Source organism: Scyliorhinus canicula, chromosome 16 (genome assembly GCF_902713615.1).
Source record: "Scyliorhinus canicula chromosome 16, sScyCan1.1, whole genome shotgun sequence".
Taxonomy (NCBI): Eukaryota; Metazoa; Chordata; class Chondrichthyes; order Carcharhiniformes; family Scyliorhinidae; genus Scyliorhinus; species Scyliorhinus canicula.
In genome coordinates this window covers 135,753,562-135,778,898 of record NC_052161.1, presented here as the reverse complement: position 1 = coordinate 135,778,898, position 25,337 = coordinate 135,753,562, and the positions used below count along the sequence as shown (strand labels likewise).

At 45.9% G+C, this 25,337-nt stretch overlaps 1 protein-coding gene across 9 annotated transcripts in view; it reads left to right on the top strand.

Annotated features, from left to right (window-relative positions):
* The window catches only part of rerea (arginine-glutamic acid dipeptide (RE) repeats a), a 626,626-nt gene that overhangs the window by 411,594 nt on the left and 189,695 nt on the right, over window positions 1-25,337 (top strand). For all 9 annotated transcript variants that reach the window (XR_005457454.1, XM_038773781.1, XM_038773783.1 and 6 more), the window contains one exon: window positions 20,843-20,941. Coding sequence is in view for 8 of the 9 variants with exons in the window: in XM_038773781.1 (XP_038629709.1) it covers window positions 20,843-20,941 (99 nt within the window). In the remaining variant the exon portion in view is untranslated. The remainder of the gene's footprint in view (window positions 1-20,842; window positions 20,942-25,337) is intronic.

Here is a 25,337-nt window from a genome sequence, read left to right as displayed (position 1 = left end):
AGTTGAGGGAAAATTATTGATGTGGTTAGAAAATTAGTTGAGTTGGTGATGACAGAGAGTGGGGATAATTGTCAGGAGGTGGCTAGTGGTGTACCCCAGGGATCTGTGTTGGGGTCTTAATTATTCACATTCATTAATGACTTGGACGATGGCATAGAAAGTCATATATCCAAATTTGCTGGTGATACAAAGTTAGGTGGCATTGTAGACCGCCTAGATGGTAGCATAAAATTGCAAGGAGATATTGACAGACCAGGTGAGTGGGCAAATATGTGGAAAATGGAATTCAATGTATCCAAGGCTGCTGTGGGAGACGAGAGAGGAAATTGCAAGGGCTCTGACCCAACTGTTTAATTCCTCTCTGGCCAGAGAAGAGGTACTGGAGGACACCTAATGTGGTTCCACTTTTCAAGAGGGGTGGCAGAGACAAACCGGGGAATTACACACCAGTGAGCCTCACATCAGTGGTAAGGAAACTATTGGAGAAAATTCTGAAGGACAGAATCAATCTCCACTTGGAGAGGCAAGGTTTGATCAGTGATAGTTGTCATGGCTTTGTCAGAGGGAGGTCATGCGTAACAAATTTGATTAAACTTTTTGAGGAGGCGATCAGGTGTGTAGATGAAGGTAGATGTATGTTATATAGATTTCTGCCAAGTCTTTGACCAGGTCCCACATGGGAGAATGATAAGATCAAAACACATGGGACCCAGGGTACGTGGCAAGTTGTTCCAAAATTGACTTGGCGATAGAAGTTGGTGGTAGAAGGCTGTTTGTGTGACTGTGCCCAGTGTCCAGTTGCGTACCACAGGGATCAGTGCTGAGTCCCTTTTGTTTGTGATAAATATAAATGAAGAAATGTGTGGGGGGTGGGGTGGATATGGATTAGTAAGTTTGCAGATGACATGAAGATTGCTTGGGTAGTTGATAGTGAAGAAGGTCTTGGGTTACAGGAGGATATGGATGGATTGGTCAGATGGGTAAATCAGTGGTAGTTGGAAGTTAACCCTGAAAATGAATGCCTCATTCACCTGAGGAAGGCGCAGTGGTCCGAAAGCTAGTGATTTGAAACAAACGTGTTGGACTTGAACCTGGTGTTGTAAGACTACATAGATTATAAGAGCAGGGAGGTTATGTTGGAGTTGTACAGGACATTTCTTGGGCCAGAGCTGGAGCACTGTGTTCACTTCTGGTCACTGCACTATTGGAAGGATATGATTGCACTAGAGAGGATGCAGAGGAGATTCACCAGGATGATGCCTGTGATGGAGCTATGAAGAGAGGCAAGATAAGCTCAGGTTATTTTCTTTGGAACAGGAAAGGCTGAGAGGGGACCTGACTGAGGTGTGTAAGATTATGAGGGGCATAGATAGGGTGGATAGAAAGCAGCTGTTCCCCTTATTTGAAGGATTGATAACAAAGGGCCATAATCTAAGGAGAAAGGCACGTGGTTTGGAGGGGATTTGCGAAAAAAGGATGGTGGGAATCTGGAATGCACTACCTAGAAGGGTTGTTGAGGCAGGAGACGTCACAATCTTTAAAAAAATATTTGAAATGCCATAATATTCAAAGCTATGGGCCAATTGGGAAGAGGGATTAGTGTAGATTTCAAGTTGTTTTTTGTCAGCGAAGGTTGATGTGTCGAGGGCCATTTTCTGCACTGTATGAACCTATGATGGACTTCACGGTAGCACAGTGGTTAGAACTGCTGCTTCACAGCGCCAGAGTTCTAGGTTCAATTCCCGGCTTTGGTCATTGTGCGGAGTCGCGGAGTCTGCACGTTCTCCCCGTGTCTGCATGGGTTTGCTCCGGTGCTCCAGTTTCCTCCCATAAGTCCTGAAAGATGGGCTTGTTAGGTGAATTGGACATTCTGAATTCTCCCTCTGTGTACCAGAACAGGCGCCAGAATGTGGCGACTAGGAGCTTTTCACAGTAACTTCATAGCAATGTTAATGTAAGCCTACTTGCGACACTAATAAAGATTATTATTATTATTATTATTAATAAACTATATAGCTGCAGAGATAGTGAATGCGCTAGTTGTGATTTTACACAATTCCTTGGATCTAAGACTGAGCCCATCAGTTTTGAAGTTGGCAAATGTTACACCACTTTTCTAGTACTAGAGGTCACTGTTTAAAAATAAGGGGTCTCCCAATTAAGACCGATGAGGAGAGGGTCTTGAGACTTTCGAATTCTCTTCCATAAAAGATACTGGAAGCAGAGTTTTCAAATATTTTTAAGAAAGAATCTTTTTTAAAAATAAATTCACAGTACCCAATTCTTTTTTCCCAATTAACGGGCAATTTAGCGTGGCCAATCCGCCTACCCGCACATCTTTGGGTTGTGGGGGCGAAACCCACGCAGACACGGGGAGAATATTCAAACTCCACACAGACAGTGACCCAGGGCCGGGAGCGAACCTGGGATCTCGGCGCAGTGAGGCAGCAGTGCTAACCACTGCACCACTGTGCTGCCCCTAAGATAGATTCTTGATAAGCAAGGAGGTGAAAGATTATCTGGGGTTGGCGGAAATGTGGACTTGAGGTTGGAATCAGGTCATCCGAACTCTTATTGAATGGGTGAGGAGGCTCAAGCACCGAGTGGCCTACTTCTCTTAATTTGCATGTTCATGGAAAACTGGGAACTACATCAGTTGTTGGCAAAATACCGGAACCCATAATAAAGGATATCTTAACAATGCACTTAGAAAAACAGAGTGTGATTAGAATTAGTCAACATGGTTTAACTGAAGGGTAATCCAGTTTGCCAATTTATTTTGAGGATGGAACCATAGGGTAGATAAAGCTAAACAGTAAATGTAGTATACCTGGATTTATAAAAGGCAATCGATAAGGAGACAAATAAAAGGTTAACAAACAAGATATGGGCTTGTTGAGTTGGATAATATATTAGCATGGCTGGATGATTAATTAACAGATAGCAGAGCGTGAGCATAAATGGAGATTTTCCAAGCCAGTGAGTAGTGGTGTGCCACAAGGATTGGTGCAAGGGTTATTCAGCTATTCACAATCTATATTAATAACTTGGATGAAGAGATAGAGAATAATGTAATTTAGAAGGATAAGAGACAATTTAATTGAAACCTATAAAATTCAGGAGGGACTTGATGGGGTAGACACTGAGCGACTGTTTCCACTTAGGACTGAGATGAGGAGAAATTACTTCACTCAAGGTGAATCATGGAGTTCTCTACCCAGAGGGGTATGGATGTTCCATCACTCATTTAAGGCTGGGTCAGACAGATTTCTGGTGTCTGGGGAATCAAAGGCTATGGGGAGCAGGCAGGAAAGTGGAGTTGAACCCCAAGACCAGCCCTGATCGCATTGAATGGTGGTGTAGGCTCGATGGGCTATGTGACCCACTCCTCGCGTTTCTTATGTTGTTCCAGTTGTTTCTGTCCAGGCAAGTTGTGCCCGTTGACTGTCCTGACTTAACTGTTGTAGATTGTAGAGAAGCTTTAAGAGATCATGAGGTTAACCACATTTTGAAAGCATCGATTCTGCTGTTCAGCCATAATTTGGCCTGACTGTCCCAGTTAAACTTCTGTTTACTGTTAACCTCAAGATATTGATGGTTGGGGCCTGAACAGTGAGGATTAAGGGAGCTATCTGAGCTTTCTCTTGTTGAAGATAGTTGGTATCTGGCACTTAGGTGGTGTGAATGTTGCTTGCCACCTGCTAACCTAAGAAGTCGGCCAGCATGAACTACTTCATTAGTGGAGGATTTGGGAATGGATCTTAGCACTGTGAAATTGCAAGCCCCACTCTGAACCATAGCCAAATTAAACTTAACTGATGAGCTGAAGGTGGTTGGACGATGAACATTTTCCTGAAAAATTCCTGCAGTGACATTGCAGGCATACAATAATGCACTCAAACAACCAATAACCGTCTTCTTTTGTGTCAATTATAACTCTGGTTACCGGATTCTGTTTGACCTCCATTGGCTTCACTCACTTTGCTCGGGCTCCTTGGTGCCACACTCAGCTCAATAATGCCATGATGTTCTGGAGAGCTACTCCCACCTGTCCCTGCCATTCATCCTTTATTTGCACCCAAATCTAATTCAGAGTTGCAATAGAGTCCAGAAACACAGGATTCCTGAATCTGGTGCAATGTCTCCTGATAGTCTTGATGATTGTTTCCCTCATTTTACCGCTAATTGCCCACAGATTAATTCCCCAATTTTGGAAATCAGCCAGAGTTAAGTTCAATACATTATTAAGACCCTTCCAAGCCCAGCACAATGGTACCAATCGCAACTGTGCTGCTGTGTCAAGCAAAGGTGGCAGGAGGAGGAGTGTGTGGAAGGAAGGAGGAGGATAAAGTCTGGATGCTTTTGTACTGTTGCCAGTAGAGAGTTTCAGGATGGATCCTGTTGAAAACTGGCTGCAGGTTTCTCTGCCTCTTAGCCTCTCAGCCATGGTTGGTACATATGATGAGGCAAATGAGAGCAAGGAGAAAAGGCAAAGCTTGATTTCATTACTGTCTAAAATGCTACGTTAGTGCCAATAGAAATTCTTCAGTTAGTTTGTATAGTTTGCACATGTTGCATTAACATTATATAAATTAAATCCAGATTGAAAACAGCCCACTTCTTTGATAAAATTCTGAACTGTTGAGAATTTTAGCAGATTCCTCTGAAGCCAAAGCTCAAATGTTTTTATGCTGCATATTTAATTTACTTGAAACATTGCAGAATGTGGTTGTTTTTGATTAAGTAACACCAACAGGAGAGGTCATTTATAAACTATATCATAAAACTAAGTGAGGGTAAAAAAAACACATTTTTGCACACTTGGAAAAGAGTTTTATGGTTCCATGCAATCCAGCAGAAGCTGGATTGAAACTACTCTAGGTAATTAATGTGATTTTCCTTTTCTACAATAGGACATTAATACACCTTTCATCCTATTTTGCCATTCAATGACATGGCTAATTATATCTTAACTTCATCTGCCCACGATGGCTCCAGAACCCTTGATAACCTTGCAGTAAAAAAAGACGAGCAATTTGGGGTTTAAATTTTCAACTGGCCTATCCTCACAAACTTTTTTGGGGAGAGAGTTCCAGATTTCCGATACATTTTATATGAAAAAGTATTTCCTGACGATCACCCTTGACCAGCCTGGTTCGGTTCTAAGGTGTGATCATCACGGTTGTGGTTTTACCTTGTAATTACTTTGGGATTAACAAATGGAGCAATAGAAAACCATTGCATCAATGTCAAAAGGCTACATGATTGTGAACGGAATCGCATTTATGATTGACATCAACCCCACCTTTTCTCCTGCCCATTGTGGCCATATGCAGCAATCTGACTGCTACTAACTGAGCACAGTCCAAAGATAAGGAACTGAGAGACTCCTTTTTAAAAACTTTTTTCCAATTAAGGGGCAATTTAGCGTGGCCAATCCACCTACCCTTTGGCTTGTGGGGGCGAAACCTACGCAGGCACTGGGAGAATGTGCAACTGCACACGATAGTGACCCGGGGCTGGGATCGAACCCGGGTCCTCGGTGCCGTGAGGCAACAGTGCTAACCACTGTGCCACCTGAACTGAGAGAATCCTGATGTGTATGCAGAGTTCTATATTGGGTATTACATATGCTAATAACAGTCAGAAGAGCACACAAAATACTCTTACTACTTTTGAATGACGCAACACCTGAACTTTGGTGTAACTGTACATATGGGGAGAGATGATGGCACAATGGTAATGTCACTGGACTCAATGCAGTGACCCAGCCTAATCATCTGGGGAAGACTGTTCAAATCCCACCACAGCAGTTGGTGGAAATCAAATTCAGTTAATAAATGTGGAATGTAAAACTAATATCAGTAATGGTGACCATTTATCTATTTTCTTTTTAAACCCACCTGTTTAAGTAATGTCCTTTCGGGAGAAAAATCTGCTTTCCTTACCTGGTCTGGCCTACATGTGACTCCAGACCCACAGCAATGTGATTAACTTTTAACTTCCCTAAGTTCAAGGGCAATCAAGCATTAGACAACAAATCCTGCCCTTGGCAGCGACGCCAACATCCCGTAACAGAATTGAAGTAAAAGAAAATTAACATTAAATTTTTAAATTGATTCTATTGGTGATATGAACCTATATATGATAATCTTTATTGTCACACGTAGGTTTACATTAACACTGCAATTAAATTACTGTGAAAAGCCCCTCGTCGCCACACTCCGGCGCCTGTTCAGGTACACAGAGGGAGAATTCAGAATGTCCAATTCACCTAACACCACATCTTTCGGGACTTGTGGGAGGAAACCCACGCAGTCACAGGGAGGATGTGCGGACTTCACACAGACAGTGACCCAAGCCGGGATCGAACCTGGGACCCTGGAGCTTTAAAGCAACAATGCTAACCACCTTGCTACCGTGCTGCCCAACAATTCAGTGGCTTTGTCTGGAAACCAAGTTGTGTGAAAGCAGATGTTTGTTGGTTTTAAAACCTATGAATTTGTTCCCATTTGTTCATAATGTCAAACTTAAGCACTTTTTTATCTTATTTATTTCAAATTTTCCAGTGCACTGTTATGATCCCCATAAAGACCAGTAACTTTTAAAGAGAAATTTGAACTTCAGTTAATGACTGAAGGAATGACAAGTCAAGGTTTCACGTTTCAAACTTATTACTGCAATACATAACTTTTTTTAAAATGTGACAAAACATTATTTATTTCTGTAGGCAATTTATACTTACATTATAGAAAGGAGATTCCCTGTTTTTTTTTAAATTCAGAGTACCCAATTCAATTTTTTTTGTTCCAATTAAGGGGCAATTTACCGAGTCCAATCCACCTAGCCTGCACATCTGTGGCTGAACAGGAGGAGAATGTGCAAACTCCACATGTACAGTGACCCAGAGCCAGGATTGAACCTGGGACCTCGGCACCGTGTAGCATCAGGGCTAACCCACTGCGCCACCGTGCTGCCCTGGAGATTCCCTGTTTAACTCTGAGCACAACCGAAAGTCTCCTGCAATGGGTAAACATTAAACTCCCTCTTAATTTTCCAGGAATCAGTCTAAAATTACTCTCGACTCCCAATAGCTTGCTTTTTACTTTGCTGTAATAGCAGGACTGTCTTTTCCTGTGAGGGGCACACTGTAGGTCTCTTCCTCTAGCCCCACCATCGGCAAATCTTCCAGCTTTCTTTAATCCTCATGATTTCAATTTTCAGTCTGACCGTGAACTCTCACATGCATTCAGCATGGTGAATGATGGAATCATAATTTTCTCTAAATCAGGTGCAGGCCTGACCGCTTCTACCTATTGCTGTCTACCTCTCTGATGGCTGCAGACAAAGCTGAAAGCCTATTTTCCTGTTATAGTTACGGATTTACAGGGAAACCTGTAACCTGATCTCAAAATGGCTTTCTCTCACCTTCTTCCCCTTAGCAACAGGAAACACATGAGCTTTGTATCTAAGTAGATGTATTAATTTGTTATCTTTTATCCCAACTCCCTTTTCACCTGAAAAGTAAATGGAGAACTTTCAAAACCACTGTTTACGATTCAATGCCAATAACACCTTTCTGGCACTTGAGAGACTCTAGGTGGGGTGGTGGTCTATTCATGGTATATTCTGAGAATGTGGTCGTAGCGTAAATATCTTGCACCATATTCTCAGTGAAATCATCTGAGCTCTCCTTTGAACTCTAACAATCAAACCACCCAGACTTGCTGACGGGCAGACTCCAGAACAGGTTACATAACCTCCTTCATTTACCCCAAATTTAAAGCTCAAAATATAATCTTGTAAAGCCAAATGTTTCAGCCCTAAAACACAATCTCACTTACAAACCTCACAATTGTAACAACTGCAAGCAACCGAGAATGTCAACAGAAGCCACAAAATTACTGTATAGCTCGGGTGAAGAACAAAATGGAGAGAAGAGCAAGTGAGTGTCATTTAGCGGGAACGTGATTGGGTGATAAAGCAGCTTGCCAGCCAGAGCCAGGATTAGAGGAGGCACTTGTCTCTTTTCGTGCTTGTATCTAAACACCCACTCAGATCTTCATATTGCAGCAGAGAGCTTTGTTTCCTGTAACTATGACTTTGCGCATGCGAGTCTGGCATTTGTTGTCCTTGGCTGCAGGAAAAGTATTTTTTTTCCTTGTGATTTTTTTTTTGTCCTATGTATTTTTGTTGTCTTCCTTGGGCTTTGTCTGGCTAGCTATAGCACGAAGCAAGATATCTCAAGGGTAGTTGGGTGGATAGTTTATGCAATAATGTTCAGGAGAAAGACATTGCAACTTTTACAATACCAAATGCTTGACTGAATGTGTAGTCAGATAACCTACTGTAGCAAATTTGAAAAACTACTCTGTCTCTGAAGACGTTTTATATTGGTACTCAAAAGACATAACTCCTAATTAGAAGAGCGAGTTTGCTTTGTTTGTCCCAGTTAAGTCAATTTTGTCAACTTCAGTGAATTGCAACAGATTGCAGCCCTAACTATGTATGCTGTAAATTTATTTTTTCAGCAGTCCAATCGTAAAAGAACCCCCAGCAAGAGTGTTAACATGAAATTTATGAGATAAACTGGATTAGAATTACCAAGACTAAAATATATTAAACTACACTCTGGCAGGACTCACTGTTTCTAGGGAATGATGGGAAAGTAGTCAAGAGAGCATTGTTACTGTAATGTGACGTTATAATTTAGAGTGTTATATTTTAGTTAATACTTTGAATCAGAATATTGGATCCATTCACTTTCTCTCAGCAGAAACATATAGCATTGAAGACACAATCGGAGAGAAAAGCACATTATCTACTAATTATGTGGAATTTATTCAATATTCTTCCCTCCTCTCCCAATTGCAATGACTCATTATAACATATATGGTAATTAATTGAGTACTGGGACTCCCTACTATATTTTGAGCAGCAACATCATTTTTAAAATAAATTTAGAGTACCCAATTCATTTTTTTCCCCCCAATTAAGGAGCAATTTAGCATGGCCAATCCACCTACCCTGCCCATCTTTTGGGTTGTGGGGGCGAAACCCACGCAAACACGGGGAGAATGTGCAAACTCCACACGGACAGTGACCCAGAGCCGGGATCAAACCTGGGACCTCGGCGCCGTGAGACTGCAGTGCTAACCACTGTGCCACCTTGCTACCCTGAGCAGCAACATTGTTATATTATCCCTTATCTACCCAGATTAATTTGAGATGGAAGATGAACAAGTTTTTTTTAAAATCTGCTAGAATATGTCACGAAAGCTTTGGGTACAATACAATGTGAGCATTAAGGGAAAACAGCAATATTGCTGTCTTGCTCATATTGATGTTGCAGTATTGATACTGCAGTGTATCATTAAATTTGTGATAATAAGTGGGCACAATGAAAGGTAATAAAGATGTATTAATATTATTCGCCAAGCTGTTGGGAAAAATGCTGACCCAAGTTCTGTTTTGTGCCATGCTGGTGAAAAATGTAACTGCAGGATGATCAATGAAGCTGGAAGTATAATGGTTGTAATCACAAATGATGCATCGGTGGTTTTGTTATGACTGCAGCCATGCAGTGCCACTCGAGGAAGGTCACAATGGAAAAGGATGCATGCAAATGAAGTTATAAATTACAATTGAAGAACAATATTTTGATGTGTTGGATGGGGACTGTCAGAGCAGCAAGATGTAATTCATGAGTTCATTATAGCACGGAGGTGCTTGACAGCTGAGCCATGCCAAAAGGAAAATTTATTCTTCGGTTTGTGCTGACAGGAAATGGCAGATCATATGAGCAGTTTGTGCAGATGCAATGAGACCTTACAATGAAATTGTGTTGCTCTGACAGTCTTGTCAACCCTTGTTATTTACGCTTTCAACTAACGATTTTCAATTCAATAGAAAAAGGAAGAATTTAGTATTTCTCTGTGTCTCTCTCTCTCTCTCTCTCTCTGTCTGCCTCTCTGTCTGCCTCTCTCTCTCTCTCTCTCCCTCTGTCTGCCTCTCTCCCTCTGTCTGCCTCTCTCTCTCTGTCTCTCTCTCTCTCTCTCTCTGTGTGTCTCTCTCTCTCTCTCTCTCTCTCTCTCGCTGCCTCTCTGTCTCTGCCTCTCTGTGTGTGTCTCTCTCTGTCTCTGCCTTTCTGTCTCTGTGTGTCTCTCTCTCTTTCTCTCCCTGTCTCTGTGTCTCCCTCTCTCAGAGACACTCTCTCTGTGCCCCTCTCTCTCGCCCTCTCCCTCTCTGGCGCTGTCTGACTCTTTCTAGTTCTGTGTGTGTGTTTCTCTCTGTCTCTGTCTGTCTGTGTGTGGGTGTGTAAGTATGGCTCTCTTTGTGTCTGTCTGTGTCTGCGCGTGTCTGTGTGTGCGCATCTCTGTGTGTGCGTGTGGCTGTGTGTGTGGGTGTGAGTGTGTGGGTGTGAGTGTGTGGGTGTGAGTGTGTGGGTGTGAGTGTGTGGGTGTGAGTGTGTGGGTGTGAGTGTGTGGGTGTGAGTGTGTGAGTGTGTGGGTGTGAGTGTGTGTGTATGAGTGTGTGTGTATGAGTGTGTGTGTATGAGTGTGTGTGGTCTCTGTGTGTGTGGTCTCTGTGTGTGTGGTCTCTGTGTGTGGTGTATGGTGTGTGGGTGTATGAGTGTGTGGGTGTATGAGTGTGGGTGTATGAGTGTGGGTGTATGAGTGTGGGTGTATGAGTGTGTGTCTCTGTGTGTGTGTCTCTGTGTGTGTGTCTCTGTGTGTGTGTCTCTGTGTGTGTGTCTCTGTGTGTGTGTATGTATGTGTCTCTGTGTCTGTGTGAGTATGTGTCTCTCTCTGTCTTTCCCAGTCTCTCTAACTCCCCCTTTCATACTCTCTCATTTTCTCTCTCTCTCTCTCTCTGTCAGTCACTCTCTCTCACTCTCTGTTTCTCTCGCTATCTCTGTCTCTCTTTCGCGCTCTGTCTCTTGCTCTTTCTGACTCTCGCGTTCTCTGTCTGACGCACGCTCGGTCTGTCTCTCGCTCTGTCTCTCGCTCTCTCTCTCGGTCTGTCTCTCGTTCTCTCGGTCTGTCTCGCTCTCTCTCTCGGTCTGTCTCTCGTTCTCTATCTGCGTTTCTCCCTCCATCTCTCTCTCTGCATGTCTCTCTCTGTCTGTGTGTCTCTTTCACTCTCTGCGTGTCTCTCTCAGTCTCTGCGTGTCTCTCTCACTCTCTGCGTGTCTCTCTCTCTGCGTGTCTCTCTGTCTGTCTGCATGTCTCTCTCACTGCGTGTCTCTCTCTGTCTGTCTGCGTGTCTCTCTCTCTCTGTCTACGTGTCTCTCTCTGTCTGCGTGTCTCTCCCTCTCTGTCTGCGTGTCTGTCTCTCTCTGTCTGCGTGTCTCTCTCTGTCTGCGTGTCTCTCTGTCTGTCTGCGTGTCTCTCTCTGTCTGTCTGCGTGTCTCTCTCTGTCTGTCTGCGTGTCTCTCTCTGTCTGTCTGCGTGTCTCTCTCTGTCTGTCTGCGTGTCTCTCTCTGCCTGTCTGCGTGTCTCTCTCTGCCTGTCTGTGTGTCTCTCTCTGTCTGTCTGCGTGTCTCTCTCTGTCTGTCTGTGTGTCTCTCTCTCTGCGTGTCTCTCTCTCTCTGTGTCTGTGTGTGTCTCTCTCTTTGTCTGCGTGTCTCTCTCTCTCTATCTGCGTGTCTCTCTCTGTCTGTCTGCGTGTCTCTGTCTGTCTGCTTGTCCCTCTCTCTCTGCCTGTCTCTCTCTCTCTCTTTGTCTGCATGTCTCTCTCTCTCTGCATGTTTCTCTCTCTCTGTCGGCGTGTCTCTCTCTCTGTCTGCGTGTCTCTCTCTCTGTCGGCGTGTCTCTCTCTCTGTCTGTCTGCGTGTCTCTGTCTGTCTGCTTGTCCCTCTCTCTCTGCCTGTCTCTCTCTCTCTGCATGTTTCTCTCTCTCACTCTCTGTTTCTCTCGCTATCTCTGTCTCTCTTTCGCGCTCTGTGTCTTGCTCTTTCTGACTCTCGCGTTCTCTGTCTGACGCACTCTCGGTCTGGCTCTCGCTCTCTCTCTCGGTCTGTCTCTCGGTCTGTCTCGCTCTCTCTCTCGGTCTGTCTCTCGTTCTCTATATCGTTCTCTATCTGCGTTTCTCCCTCCATCTCTCTCTCTATGCATGTCTCTCTCTGTCTGTGTGTCTCTTTCACTCTCTGCGTGTCTCTCTCAGTCTCTGCGTGTCTCTCTCACTCTCTGCGTGTCTCTCTCTCTGCGTGTCTCTCTGTCTGTCTGCATGTCTCTCTGTCTGTCTGCATGTCTCTCTCACTGCGTGTCTCTCTCTGTCTGTCTGCGTGTCTCTCTCTCTCTGTCTACGTGTCTCTCTCTCTGTCTGCGTGTCTCTCTCTCTCTGTCTGCGTGTCTCTCTCTGTCTGCGTGTCTCTCTCTGTCCGCGTGTCTCTCTGTCTGTCTGCGTGTCTCTCTCTGTCTGTCTGCGTGTCTCTCTGTCTGCGTGTCTCTCTCTGCCTGTCTGTGTGTCTCTCTCTGTCTGTCTGCGTGTCTCTCTCTGTCTGTCTGTGTGTCTCTCTCTCTGCGTGTCTCTCTCTCTCTGTGTCTGTGTCTGTCTCTCTCTTTGTCTGCGTGTCTCTCTCTCTCTCTCTGTCTGCGTGTCTCTCTCTGTCTGTCTGCGTGTCTCTCTCTGTCTGTCTGCGTGTCTCTGTCTGTCTGCTTGTCCCTCTCTCTCTGCCTGTCTCTCTCTCTCTCTTTGTCTGCATGTCTCTCTCTCTCTGCATGTTTCTCTCTCTCTGTCGGCGTGTCTCTCTCTCTGTCTGCGTGCCTCTCTCTCTGTCGGCGTGTCTCTCTCTCTGTCTGTGTGCGTGTCTCTGTCTGTCTGCTTGTCCCTCTCTCTCTGCCTGTCTCTCTCTCTCTGCATGTTTCTCTCTCTCTGTCTGCGTGTCCCTCTCTCTCTGTCTGCGTGTCTCTCTCTCTGTCGGCGTGTCTCTCTCTCTGACTGCGTGTCTCTCTCTGTCTGTCTGCGTGTCTCTCTGTCTGCGTGTCTCTCTCTGCCTGTCTGTGTGTCTCTCTCTGTCTGTCTGCGTGTCTCTCTCTGTCTGTCTGTGTGTCTCTCTCTCTGCGTGTCTCTCTCTCTCTGTGTCTGTGTCTGTCTCTCTCTTTGTCTGCGTGTCTCTCTCTCTCTCTCTGTCTGCGTGTCTCTCTCTGTCTGTCTGCGTGTCTCTCTCTGTCTGTCTGCGTGTCTCTGTCTGTCTGCTTGTCCCTCTCTCTCTGCCTGTCCCTCTCTCTCTCTTTGTCTGCATGTCTCTCTCTCTCTGCATGTTTCTCTCTCTCTGTCGGCGTGTCTCTCTCTCTGTCTGCGTGCCTCTCTCTCTGTCGGCGTGTCTCTCTCTCTGTCTGTGTGCGTGTCTCTGTCTGTCTGCTTGTCCCTCTCTCTCTGCCTGTCTCTCTCTCTCTGCATGTTTCTCTCTCTCTGTCTGCGTGTCCCTCTCTCTCTGTCTGCGTGTCTCTCTCTCTGTCGGCGTGTCTCTCTCTCTGACTGCGTGTCTCTCTCTCTGTCTGCGTGTCTCTCTCGCTCTCTGTCTGCGTGTCTCTCTCACTCTCTGTCTGCGTGTCTCGCTCGCTCTCTGTCTGCGTGTCTCGCTCGCTCTCTGTCTGCGTGTCTCGCTCGCTCTCTGTCTGCGTGTCTCGCTCTCTGTCTGCGTGTCTCGCTCTCTGTCTGCGTGTCTCGCTCTCTGTCTGCGTATCTCGCTCTCTGTCTGCGTGTCTCGCTCTCTGTCTGCGTGTCTCGCTCTCTGTCTGCGTGTCTCTCTCGCTCTCTGTCTGCGTGTCTCGCTCGCTCTCTGTCTGCGTGTCTCGCTCGCTCTCTGTCTGCGTGTCTCGCTCGCTCTCTGTCTGCGTGTCTCGCTCTCTGTCTGCGTGTCTCGCTCTCTGTCTGCGTGTCTCGCTCTCTGTCTGCGTGTCTCGCTCTCTGTCTGCGTGTCTCGCTCTCTGTCTGCGTGTCTCGCTCTCTGTCTGCGTGTCTCGCTCTCTGTCTGCGTGTCTCGCTCTCTGTCTGCGTGTCTCGCTCTCTGTCTGCGTGTCTCGCTCTCTGTCTGCGTGTCTCGCTCTCTGTCTGCGTGTCTCGCTCTCTGTCTGCGTGTCTCGCTCTCTGTCTGCGTGTCTCGCTCTCTGTCTGCGTGTCTCGCTCTCTGTCTGCGTGTCTCGCTCTCTGTCTGCGTGTCTCGCTCTCTGTCTGCGTGTCTCGCTCTCTGTCTGCGTGTCTCGCTCTCTGTCTGCGTGTCTCGCTCTCTGTCTGCGTGTCTCGCTCTCTGTCTGCGTGTCTCGCTCTCTGTCTGCGTGTCTCGCTCTCTGTCTGCGTGTCTCGCTCTCTGTCTGCGTGTCTCGCTCTCTGTCTGCGTGTCTCGCTCTCTGTCTGCGTGTCTCGCTCTCTGTCTGCGTGTCTCGCTCTCTGTCTGCGTGTCTCGCTCTCTGTCTGCGTGTCTCTCTCTCTGTCTGCGTGTCTCGCTCTCTGTCTGCGTGTCTCGCTCTCTGTCTGCGTGTCTCGCTCTCTGTCTGCGTGTCTCGCTCTCTGTCTGCGTGTCTCGCTCTCTGTCTGCGTGTCTCGCTCTCTGTCTGCGTGTCTCGCTCTCTGTCTGCGTGTCTCGCTCTCTGTCTGCGTGTCTCGCTCTCTGTCTGCGTGTCTCGCTCTCTGTCTGCGTGTCTCGCTCTCTGTCTGCGTGTCTCGCTCTCTGTCTGCGTGTCTCGCTCTCTGTCTGCGTGTCTCGCTCTCTGTCTGCGTGTCTCGCTCTCTGTCTGCGTGTCTCGCTCTCTGTCTGCGTGTCTCGCTCTCTGTCTGCGTGTCTCGCTCTCTGTCTGCGTGTCTCGCTCTCTGTCTGCGTGTCTCGCTCTCTGTCGGCGTGTCTCGCTCTCTGTCGGCGTGTCTCGCTCTCTGTCGGCGTGTCTCGCTCTCTGTCGGCGTGTCTCGCTCTCTCTCTCTGTCGGCGTGTCCCTCGCTCTCTGTCTGCGTGTCTCTCTCGCTCTCTGTCTGCGTGTCTCTCTCGCTCTCTGTCTGCGTGTCTCTCTCGCTCTCTGTCTGCGTGTCTCTCTCGCTCTCTGCCTGCGTGTCTCTCTCGCTCTCTGCCTGCGTGTCTCTGTCTCTGTCTGCGTGTCTCTCTCTCTGTCTGCGTGTCTCTCTCTCTGTTTGCGTGTCTCTCTCTCTGCCTGCGTGTCTCTCTCGCTCTCTGCGTGTCTCTCTCGCTCCCTGTCTGCGTGTCTCTCTCGCTCTCTGTCTGCGTGTCTCTCTCGCTCTCTGTCTGCGTGTCTCTCTCGCTCTCTGCCTGCGTGTCTCTCTCGCTCTCTGCCTGCGTGTCTCTCTCTCTGTCTGCGTGTCTCTCTCTCTGTCTGCGTGTCTCTCTCTCTGTCTGCGTGTCTCTCTCTCTGTTTGCGTGTCTCTCTCTCTGCCTGCGTGTCTCTCTCTCTGACTGCGTGTCTCTCTCTCTCTCTGCGTGTCTCTCTCGCTCTCTGCGTGTCTCTCTCGCTCTCTGCGTGTCTCTCTCGCTCCCTGTCTGCGTGTCTCTCTCGCTCTCTGTCTGCGTGTCTCTCTCGCTCTCTGTCTGCGTGTCTCTCGCTCTCTGCCTGCGTGTCTCTCTCGCTCTCTGCCTGCGTGTCTCTCTCTGTGTCTGCGTGTCTCTCTCTCTGTCTGCGTGTCTCTCTCTCTGTCTGCGTGTCTCTCTCTCTCTGTCTGCGTGTCTCTCTCTCTGTTTGCGTGTCTCTCTCTCTGTTTGCCTGTCTCTCTCTCTGACTGCGTGTCTCTCTCTCTGCCTGCGTGTCCTCTCTCTCTGCCTGCGTGTCTCTCTCTCTGCCTGCGTGTCTCTCTCTCTGCCTGCGTGTCTCTCTCTCTGCTGCGTGTCTCTCTCTCTCTCTGCCTGCGTGTCTCTCTCTCTGCCTGCGTGTCTCTCTCTCTGCCTGAGTGTCTCTCTCTCTGCCTGCGTGTCTCTCTCTCTGCCTGCGTGTCTCTCTCTCTGCCTGCGTGTCTCTCTCTTGCCTGCGTGTTCTCTCTCTCTGCCTGCGTGCCTCTCTCTCTGCCTGCGTGTCTCTCTCTCTGCCTGCGTGTCTCTCTCTCTGCCTGCGTGTCTCTCTCTCTGCCTGCGTGTCTCTCTCTGCCTGCGTGTCTCTCTCTCTGCCTGCGTGTCTCTCTCTCTGCCTGCGTGTCTCTCTCTCTGCCTGCGGGTCTCTCTCTCTGCCTGCGTGTCTCTCTCTCTGCCTGCGTGTCTCTCTCTCTGCCTGCGTGTCTCTCTCTCTGCCTGCGTGTCTCTCTCTCTGCCTGCGTGTCTCTCTCTCTGCCTGCGTGTCTCTCTCTCTGCCTGCGTGTCTCTCTCTCTGCCTGCGTGTCTCTCTCTCTGCCTGCGTGTCTCTCTCTCTGCCTGCGTGTCTCTCTCTCTGCCTGCGTGTCTCTCTCTCTGCCTGCGTGTCTCTCTCTCTGCCTGCGTGTCTCTCTCTGCCTGCGTGTCTCTCTCTCTGCCTGCGTGTCTCTCTCTCTGCCTGTGTGTCTCTCTCTCTGTCTGCGTGTCACTCTCTCTGTCTGCGTGTCTCTCTCTCTGTCTGCGTGTCTCTCTCTCTGTCTGCGTGTCTCTCTCTGTCTGCGTGTCTCTCTCTGTCTGCATGTCTCTCTCTCTGTCTGCGTGTCTCTCTGTCTGCGTGTCTCTCTGTCTGCGTGTCTCTCTCTGTCTGCGTGTCTCTCTCTCTGTCTGCGTGTCTCTCTCTGTCTGCGTGTCTCTCTCTCTGTCTGCGTGTCTCTCTCTCTGTCTGCGTGTCTCTCTCTCTGTCTGCGTGTCTCTCTCTCTGTCTGCGTGTCTCTCTCTCTGTCTGCGTGTCTCTCTCTCTGTCTGCGTGTCTCTCTCTCTGTCTGCGTGCCTCTCTCTCTGTCTGCGTGCCTCTCTGTCTGCGTGCCTCTCTGTCTGCGTGCCTCTCTGTCTGCGTGCCTCTCTGTCTGCGTGCCTCTCTGTCTGCGTGCCTCTCTGTCTGCGTGCCTCTCTGTCTGCGTGCCTCTCTGTCTGCGTGCCTCTCTGTCTGCGTGCCTCTCTGTCTGCGTGCCTCTCTGTCTGCGTGCCTCTCTGTCTGCGTCTCTCTCTGTCTGCGTCTCTCTCTGTCTGCGTCTCTCTCTGTCTGCGTCTCTCTCTCTCTGCGAGTCTCTCTCTCTCTCTCTCTCTGCGAGTCTCTCTCTCTCTCTGCGAGTCTCTCTCTCTCTCTCTGCGTGTCTCTCTCTCTCTCTGCGTGTCTCTCTCTCTCTCTGCGTGTCTCTCTCTCTCTCTGCGTGTCTCTCTCTCTCTCTGCGTGTCTCTCTCTCTCTCTGCGTGTCTCTCTCTCTCTCTGCGTGTCTCTCTCTCTCTCTGCGTGTCTCTCTCTCTCTGTCTGCATGTCTCTCTTTCTCTCTCTCTCTGTCTGCGTGTCTCTCTCTCTCTCTCTCTCTGTCTGCATGTCTCTCTCTCTCTTTCTCTCTATGTCTGCGTGCCCCTCTCTCTCTCTCTCTCTGTCTGCGTCTCTCTCTCTCTCTTTCTCTGTCTGCGTGTCTCTCTCTCTCTGTCTGCGTGTCTCTCTGTCTGTGTTGTGTACCTGCCTCCAAAATATCACCCACTAAAAATCTCTTTAACTAGGCTCATGTGGAAGTTTTCATCTGAATTCCTATAAAATCAGCGTTCTGTGCAGTGGTTTTCGATATGTTATGTGAACACTAAAAATTTGTTGAAAAAAGTTGGTGCCAACTACACCCCCTCCCAACTGCCCAGTGCCTGCTCACCATTTTAAACTAAACAGCTGTTTAGAAACTATGCATGTTGCATCATGGGTTTGCCTTGTTCAGATATAGCACCAATCTGTTGTAATAGAGCACAAGGCATTATTGTCAACAAAATGGTCTGTGCACTGAGTATTGTTGGGTGTTTACATTCCCTTCATGGTTCATATTCATCAGTTAATTTGGACTTGGATTGGAGATTTTATTGAAGTGACAGCCATCAAATGTAACACACAATATATAGTGGACAATGAATTCTTAATATAAAGCAAAATTTAATTGATCCAACTGTGTTGCAGAAATCATTTCATTTTCATTGTTGCATTGTGTTATTATGATTTATGCATCAGTGCTATGTGATGTTGAATCCATACAGAATCGAACTGGAGAACAGTGTTACATGGGCCAGATTTTACAGGGGTAATAATGGTGAACTGGTCCGCATTGGAAGTCAATACGCACATAGAATAATGTGGCAGTCCAGAAGTTGCCGTCAGTGATTGTACATTTGTGTTATTGTGCTCCCTGCAGAGTGCAATTAATGAACGGTCTATGAAATGACCAGAATTTCCAATCTAACACTTCAACCTTGCTGTAAAAATTGTTGAAAAAGTTACCCTGTGTTGCATAAGGTGTAACTGCATTTTAAATGACTTACTAACTTCATGATTACTGCTGAACACCCTGATGGGCCTTGAAAAACTAGTTTTATATTGGTAGAATGTCGAACTTCTCCAATCTGGTTTTTTAAAAATCCACATTTAAGCAATGTCCCAGATTACGCTGTCAATGTTCCCAACTGAAGCGGTCAGAAACCTCTGGAGTCTACACATGCACAGAATAACACGGAAATCCGAAAGTTGGGGTCACTGAGTCTACGCTTCTTCAAAGAGCACATTGTACAGATTTCAACGTACTGCAATTTCTACTGCAATCATGATTTCATGGAAACGTCTATGCTTCTAGTCACTTTGTAAAATTCCTTGGAAAAAATCAATTCTTGATGAATGGCGTGTAGCTAGATTTTGAACTTCATACTTACTCCTGAACACACTCTCTGGTCCTGATAAGATGTTTTTGTATTTATGGAATTGTCAGATATCTCCAAAAAAATTAAAGAAATCTTCCACGTATTTTTAAAATATTTAAAATTACATCTTTTAACTTCTAACTTAATCAAATCAAAGTCACTGAAATTGAAAATTATAGGTAAAGGGATTTGGCTTTTAGCTTCCTGTTTTGCTATATATGAATGCTTCAATGTAATTGATTCCTTACCTACAGCAATGCTACAGGTCAAGACACCCCCGACTTAGTGTCAGATTTATGCTGCTGTCAGTATTGTGGAAAAACGCAACGCAGATCTCAAGATCTTCGCAACCAGCTTTCTTTGAGGCCAGCAGCGAGCACTGTTGCTTCATTGCTGACCACATAATCTGGGCATAGCAGATGTTTTACACCCAATGAAGCAATGGAAATGTTTTTGGAGAAACAACAGAACTTTCTGACTCTCATGCTGTCCTTTTCTTGCCTAAGTGAGCTGGGTTTAGGTGCGGTGCCATTCTTTTTGCTTTTCCCATTTATCTTTTTTTTTTCCCTTGCGGGTGTTGACTTTTGGGGTAAGGTGTCAGAAGGCTACCAGCTCACCGCGTCATTTTTCAGGCATGAGCCGAGATGGTATTGGCAAGTTATTAGAACAGAGCCAAACCCAAACTCCCCTCAGTTGAAGAAATACAATGGGATCCCTGGCTAATTTTACTGTTTCCTAATTCAGTAACATTGCATTCAACTGTGGCACCTTTATTACTGTTCTGACTGATACCCAGTTGAAGTCATCTCAACCAGTATTCAAACGTGCGGCTTACTTGGCCATTTTTATTGCTACAAAAATAAATTTCAGAAAGAAACTGCCATTTTGGCATTTCTTATTTTTAAAATTAAGGCACTTCCGTTGGGGTTCTAATTATGTATTTCGATGCACAATCTACAGTTCATGTTTGAAAGATGAGTGGGAAGAGAGAGATGAGTTTTTCAATGAAGAAAAGGAAAAGCCATAATGAAACATGTAATTGATTTGTAAAGAAAGTGAACAAATATTTGTGAACTTTTTAAAAATAGGAAAGAACAAAAAAACGTGTACATCTTTAGTGCCTTTCATAACCACCAGCATGCTGACTGACTCAAAGTGCTTTGCAGCCAACGAGGTGCTTCGGTTTAGTCACTGATGTAATGTAGGAAACCCAGCAGCCAATTTGCGCATAGCTAACTCCCATTAACAACACTGTGGTAATGACCAGATCATATGTTTTTGTGATGGTGAGTGATGGGTAAATTTCATTCATTATTCCTGCATGTTAACCTTTTGTAATTCGTGTACCAAGAGACCCAGATCCCTCTGTGCCACAATGTTCTGCAATTTCTTTCCATTTAAATAATGTGCTGCTTTTCTATTGTGGACAAGTTCTAATTTTCCCACACGATACGCCATCTGCCAAATCTTTGCCCAGGAATGGCCTCCTGTTACATTGCGTTCTGCATTCCAAGAGTAAAGTATTGCTGAGAAAACATTGCTGTGCAATCTCGGGACATAATCTTCCATAAACGGATGCGATAAGCATTGATGTTTTAAAATTGGAGAGTAAAACCATTTACAATTGATAATGAAGCAAAGAAATGCCTTATGACTTACCATCACAAAAACATATGATCTGGTCATTATCACAGTGTTGTTAGTGGGAGTTAGCTATGCGCAAATTGGCTGCTGGGTTTCCTACGTTACATCAGTGACTAAACTTAAGCACCTTGTTGGCACTTTGAGTCAGTCAGCATGCTGGTGATTATGAAAGGCACGTTTTTTTTCTTATTTTTAAGAAGTTCACAAATATTTGTTCACTTCCTTTACAAATATCACGTATGGATTTCTGCTTCTAATTAATTCAGGCACAAGCATGGCGCTTGAAGAATATTATGTTGCATTAGTATTTACATGCAGTTCTGATTAGAGGAACTTTGCATTGGAGACATAATAACCTTTGCTTGCTTCAATTAATTGTTACTTGATGTGTTTTTAAGTGTCTCATGGTACCGTTTCGCTTTCTTCCACTCTTTCACCTGACCCTCTTAGTTACACGAGAGCAGCTATGATGCTGGAAAGGCCTTACAGCGACTTGTAAAGAAGCCTGTGCCCAAATTAATTGAAAAATGTTGGTCTGAGGATGAAATGGTAAGCAAAACTATTTTCATTTTTAAAATGAGCTAAGGAAACTTGGATGCTTTTAATACACATTAAAAACTTTTTTGCAAAATGTAACTGGAACAAAATACAAGAAGAAAACGCATGTTCTTCACGATTTTTACTCACGGAATACCTCGATGAATACCTTGAGAATGTTAAGAATGAGAGGATTAAGAAATCAATATAGCATTCTATCTTTTCGGTTGGTATGAAGCTTTTCATTCATTTACAATTAGGACTTAACAATGCATGTTTCCTACTGTTCCATTCATAGGATTGAAGCATATATAACACTCTGATGGCTTTATCTGTGTAATTTGCCAGTTAAGGATTTTTGGAGGAAGAATTCTGCTTTTCCGAAGAGATAATTAATTAATATAAATTCCAATGTATGGACAGTTCCTAGGATGCCTCAGCTGAACCAGTGACATGTTAAGCCATATATTCAGTTTTAATTTGCAATCCCAAGTTTGCCATTGAGCCGCTTGAATCTGTGCGCTCCCGTGCCGTACTATCATAGTTTAATGAAAATGAAATGAAGTGAAAATGAAAATCGCTTATTGCCACGAGTAGGCTTCAATGAAGTTACTGTGAAAAACCCCTAGTCGCCACATTCCGGCGCCTGTTCGGGGAGGCTGGTATGGGAATTGAACCGTGCTCCTGGCCTGCTTGGTCTGCTTTAAAAGCCAGCGATTTAGCCCAGTGTGCTAAACCAGCCCCTAATTTGAAGTACTTTCCCCGATTTAGTTTCTCTATAGAGCTCCTGGTTTTATTTTTCATTTCTTGGGCCTATTCACCACCATGCACATTAGAAATTCTAAGCAAGGGCAGCACGGTGGCGCAGTGGTTAGCACTGCTGTCTCACGGCGCCGAGGTCCCAGGTTCGATCCCGGCTCTGGGTCACTGTCTGTGTGGAGTTTGCACATTCTCCCCGTGTTTGTGTGGGTTTCGCCCCCATAACCCAAAGATGTGCAGGATAGGTGGATTGGCCACGCTAAATTGCCCCTTAATTGGAAAAAATGAATTGGGTACTCTAAATTTATATTAAAAAAAAAGAAATTCTAAGCATATTCCATTATGATATAATTTACATATGCTGTATATGCCGGTGAGCGTCTACAAGTGACGATTTCAGAAATGTTTTATATATGCGAGTGCATCTGGCCTTATCACATTGCAGCCACTTGAAATCTTCTGGACAGCTGCATCCTGTTTACAAGGCAGATCTGCACCTGGTAGCCTAAACCTTGCCAGTGATAGTACAAAATGCGCTGTTCCTATCTCAAGGAGGAATTGAATAACAAGCTGTGTCACTGTTGAATATTGTTCAGTCATTCCACCTTTTGTGCTCGAGTGGCTTTTGTCAGAATTTTAGACTTGTATTGCGTCACATTTTAAATTTTCAAATGGAACTACCAAGGGCCAAAATCTTTCAGAGATGATAGCTATTTTGATAAATAAACACTGTTCATACAATTTTCATGAATGGCTGCAGGGCAAATCACCTTGAATGATGATCTCGCCTGGCTCTTGGATACAGCTTTATATTTCCTGTTGTTCAAGCCAACAGCAGGAATTTTGCTGTATGTATAGGTTTTTATTGTCCCTCCCGCTGCCTCACTCATGCACATAACACCTTTGTAGGCTGAGGAAAGAATTTTTTCTGAATTTTGTTTTAAAGACTTTCCTCCCACACACACAATTTTTCCCATTTATTCCCTCTACCTCCTGGTTACTGGTTCCAAAGGTACTGCCAGCTTTATTCCACTTCATCCAAATGGTAGCTGTGGGAGCCAGTGGGCTTTTGTGGATTTTTACCAATAACCTATCCCCACAAATGGAGGCAGAGAAGTCGAGGAGCACGTGAAGGCAAAGGAAGGCTGGAAATTGAAAGCAAAGTTGATGAAATGTTCGGGATCTTAAACTTCTGCACTATTACGGGAACGCCGAGAAGGTTCGGTGCTGGGTAGGGAACGGGATACGGTGTGGGTGATGATGGAGGATGAGGAAGGGCCAAATAAGGGGTTGGGGCTATGGGCGTTGGTGACAGTGTCACTCCAGTTGGCGCTGCAAAAATACTCGAAGAGCCCGGTTTTGGTGGCAACACTGAAGATATGGAAGCAGTTTCGCAAACATTTAGCTCGGGGCAGCCTCAAAATTGATGCCAGTCTGAGAAAACCATCTGTTTGAACGTGCAAAAATAGAAGCCATGTTCGAAGACTGGGAGGAAAAAGGTGTGATCATGTTGAAAGAGTTGATCCTGGAAGGACATTTCGCATCATTTGAAGAATTGAGGGAGAAATATGAGCTCCCGAAGAGGGAGATCTTTAGATATATGCAGGTCTGGACTTTCGTAAAGAAGACGTTCCCAGTGTTACCCCCTTCTTTGAGGAACAGGTGTTGATGGTGTTGGGAATAGAGGGGGCAATTACCTCGGCTATTTATGGGAAGATTATGGAAGCAGGATCAGAATCCCTGGGCGGGTGATGGCCAAATGGAAGGAGGAATTGGGTGAGACGGGAGGGAGGAATGCATTGCATTACGGAGGATAAGTGCATCAACCTCGTGCGCCAGGTTGGCACTAATACAATTGAAGGGCATTTACAGAACACATTTGACGAGGTTAACAATGAGTTGGAAGGGGTTGAGGGCATTTGTGAAAGGTGCGAGAGGGGGCCAGCCAATCATGTGCACATGTTTTGGTTGGGCCGAAAACTGAAGAGGTTCTGGAGCACCTTCTTTAGCACCATGTCAACAGTGTTACAAATGGACTGAGAACACAGCACCCTGGGGGCCACATTCGGGGTATCGGACTTGCCGGAGCTCAGGATGGGTGGGGGTAGATGCTTTGGCCTACGTCTTGCCGGTGGCGGATCCTATTTAGTGGAGGTCAGTTGCTCCACCCTGTGCCTCAGTATGGCTGGGATACTTGGTGGAGTTTTTGAGCCTCGAGAAGGTTAAATGTAGCTTAAGAGAGAATGAGGACAGCTAAAAGGGAAAGGGTCGTTAGTTAGTTGATGAATTGTCTTCAGGTTGAGGGAGCTATTGTTAAATGTTAGTTAAATGTGTGCAATGTAAATTATGTAAAACATTTTTAAAAAGCTAATAAAAATATTTATTAAAAGAAGGATTGGTACAAATAATGTTTTACCTATCCTAGAAAACGATAGGCGGAGCTAGGACCCAGAAGAGTTCCCACAGCAGCACCTTTCGTTTGGAGAAAGCCAGTTGAGTCGAAGGAAATGTTGTTCAGTGTGAAAATCAGTTTAGCCAGGCAGCGGCAGGGAGTGGTGCATGCGGAGTAGTTGGGCCTCCATTTCTTTTTTTTTAAATTTAGAGTACCCAATTAATTTTTTCCAATTAAGGGGCAATTTAGCGCGGCCAATCCATCTAGCCTGCACGTCTTTTGGGTTGTGGGGGCGAAACCCACGCAAACACGAGGAGAATGTGCGAGCTCCACATGGACAGTGACCGGGATTGAACCTGGGACCTCGGCGCCATGAGGCACTGCGTCACCGTGCTGCCCTGGGCCTCTATTTCAAGATGAATTGGAGAAACCTCAGGTTTCCTGGTGAGGTGAGGATGCAGGTGGAGAAGGATTGGATGTCCAACCTAGCTTTAAATATATCAAACGATATGGGGATCGTGCGTGAAAATGGTCTTCAGTTAGAAGATCAGCTCCGATCTAGTTGAAAATGAAATGAAATGAAAATCGCTTATTGTCACGAGTAGGCTTCAATGAAGTTATTGTGAAAAGCCCCTAGTCACCACATTCTGGCACCTGTTCGGGGAGGCTCGTACGGGAATTGAACCGTGCTGCTGGCCTGCCTTGGTCTGCTTTAAAAGCCAGCGATTTAGCTGCAATCAAGGTGCTGGTTTAGCTCACTGGGCTAAATCGCTGGCTTTTAAAGCAGACCAAGCAGGCCAGCAGCACGGTTCGATTCCCGTACCAGCCTCCCCGGACAGGCGTCGGAATGTGGCGCTAGGGGCTTTTCACAGTAACTTCATTGAAGTCTACTCGTGACAATAAACGATTTTCATTTTTCATTTCATTTTCATCAAAACTCAAAGAGACATTAAAAATGCAAAGTACTGTATATTGAAATAATGGCTGCCACAGACGCAGCCAAAACGCCTTGGAAATACACAATGGGTGAAATATTTCAAGGCAAGGCTGACCAGCCACATGCGAGAGATTGCATATGGCACAAGGCAGTGTCAAGAAAGTAGTCAGCGGAGGAAACGTGTTGACGGCTGCGTTCCTTCCCTCCCTCTCTTTCGGAATAAGTGTGTAGCCTGGTTCGTAGAGCCAACTCTAACAGAAACCTACCAGTGAACCAAGATCTCAATTTTGCAACAACCTCTACATCTGACCGTATCCAAG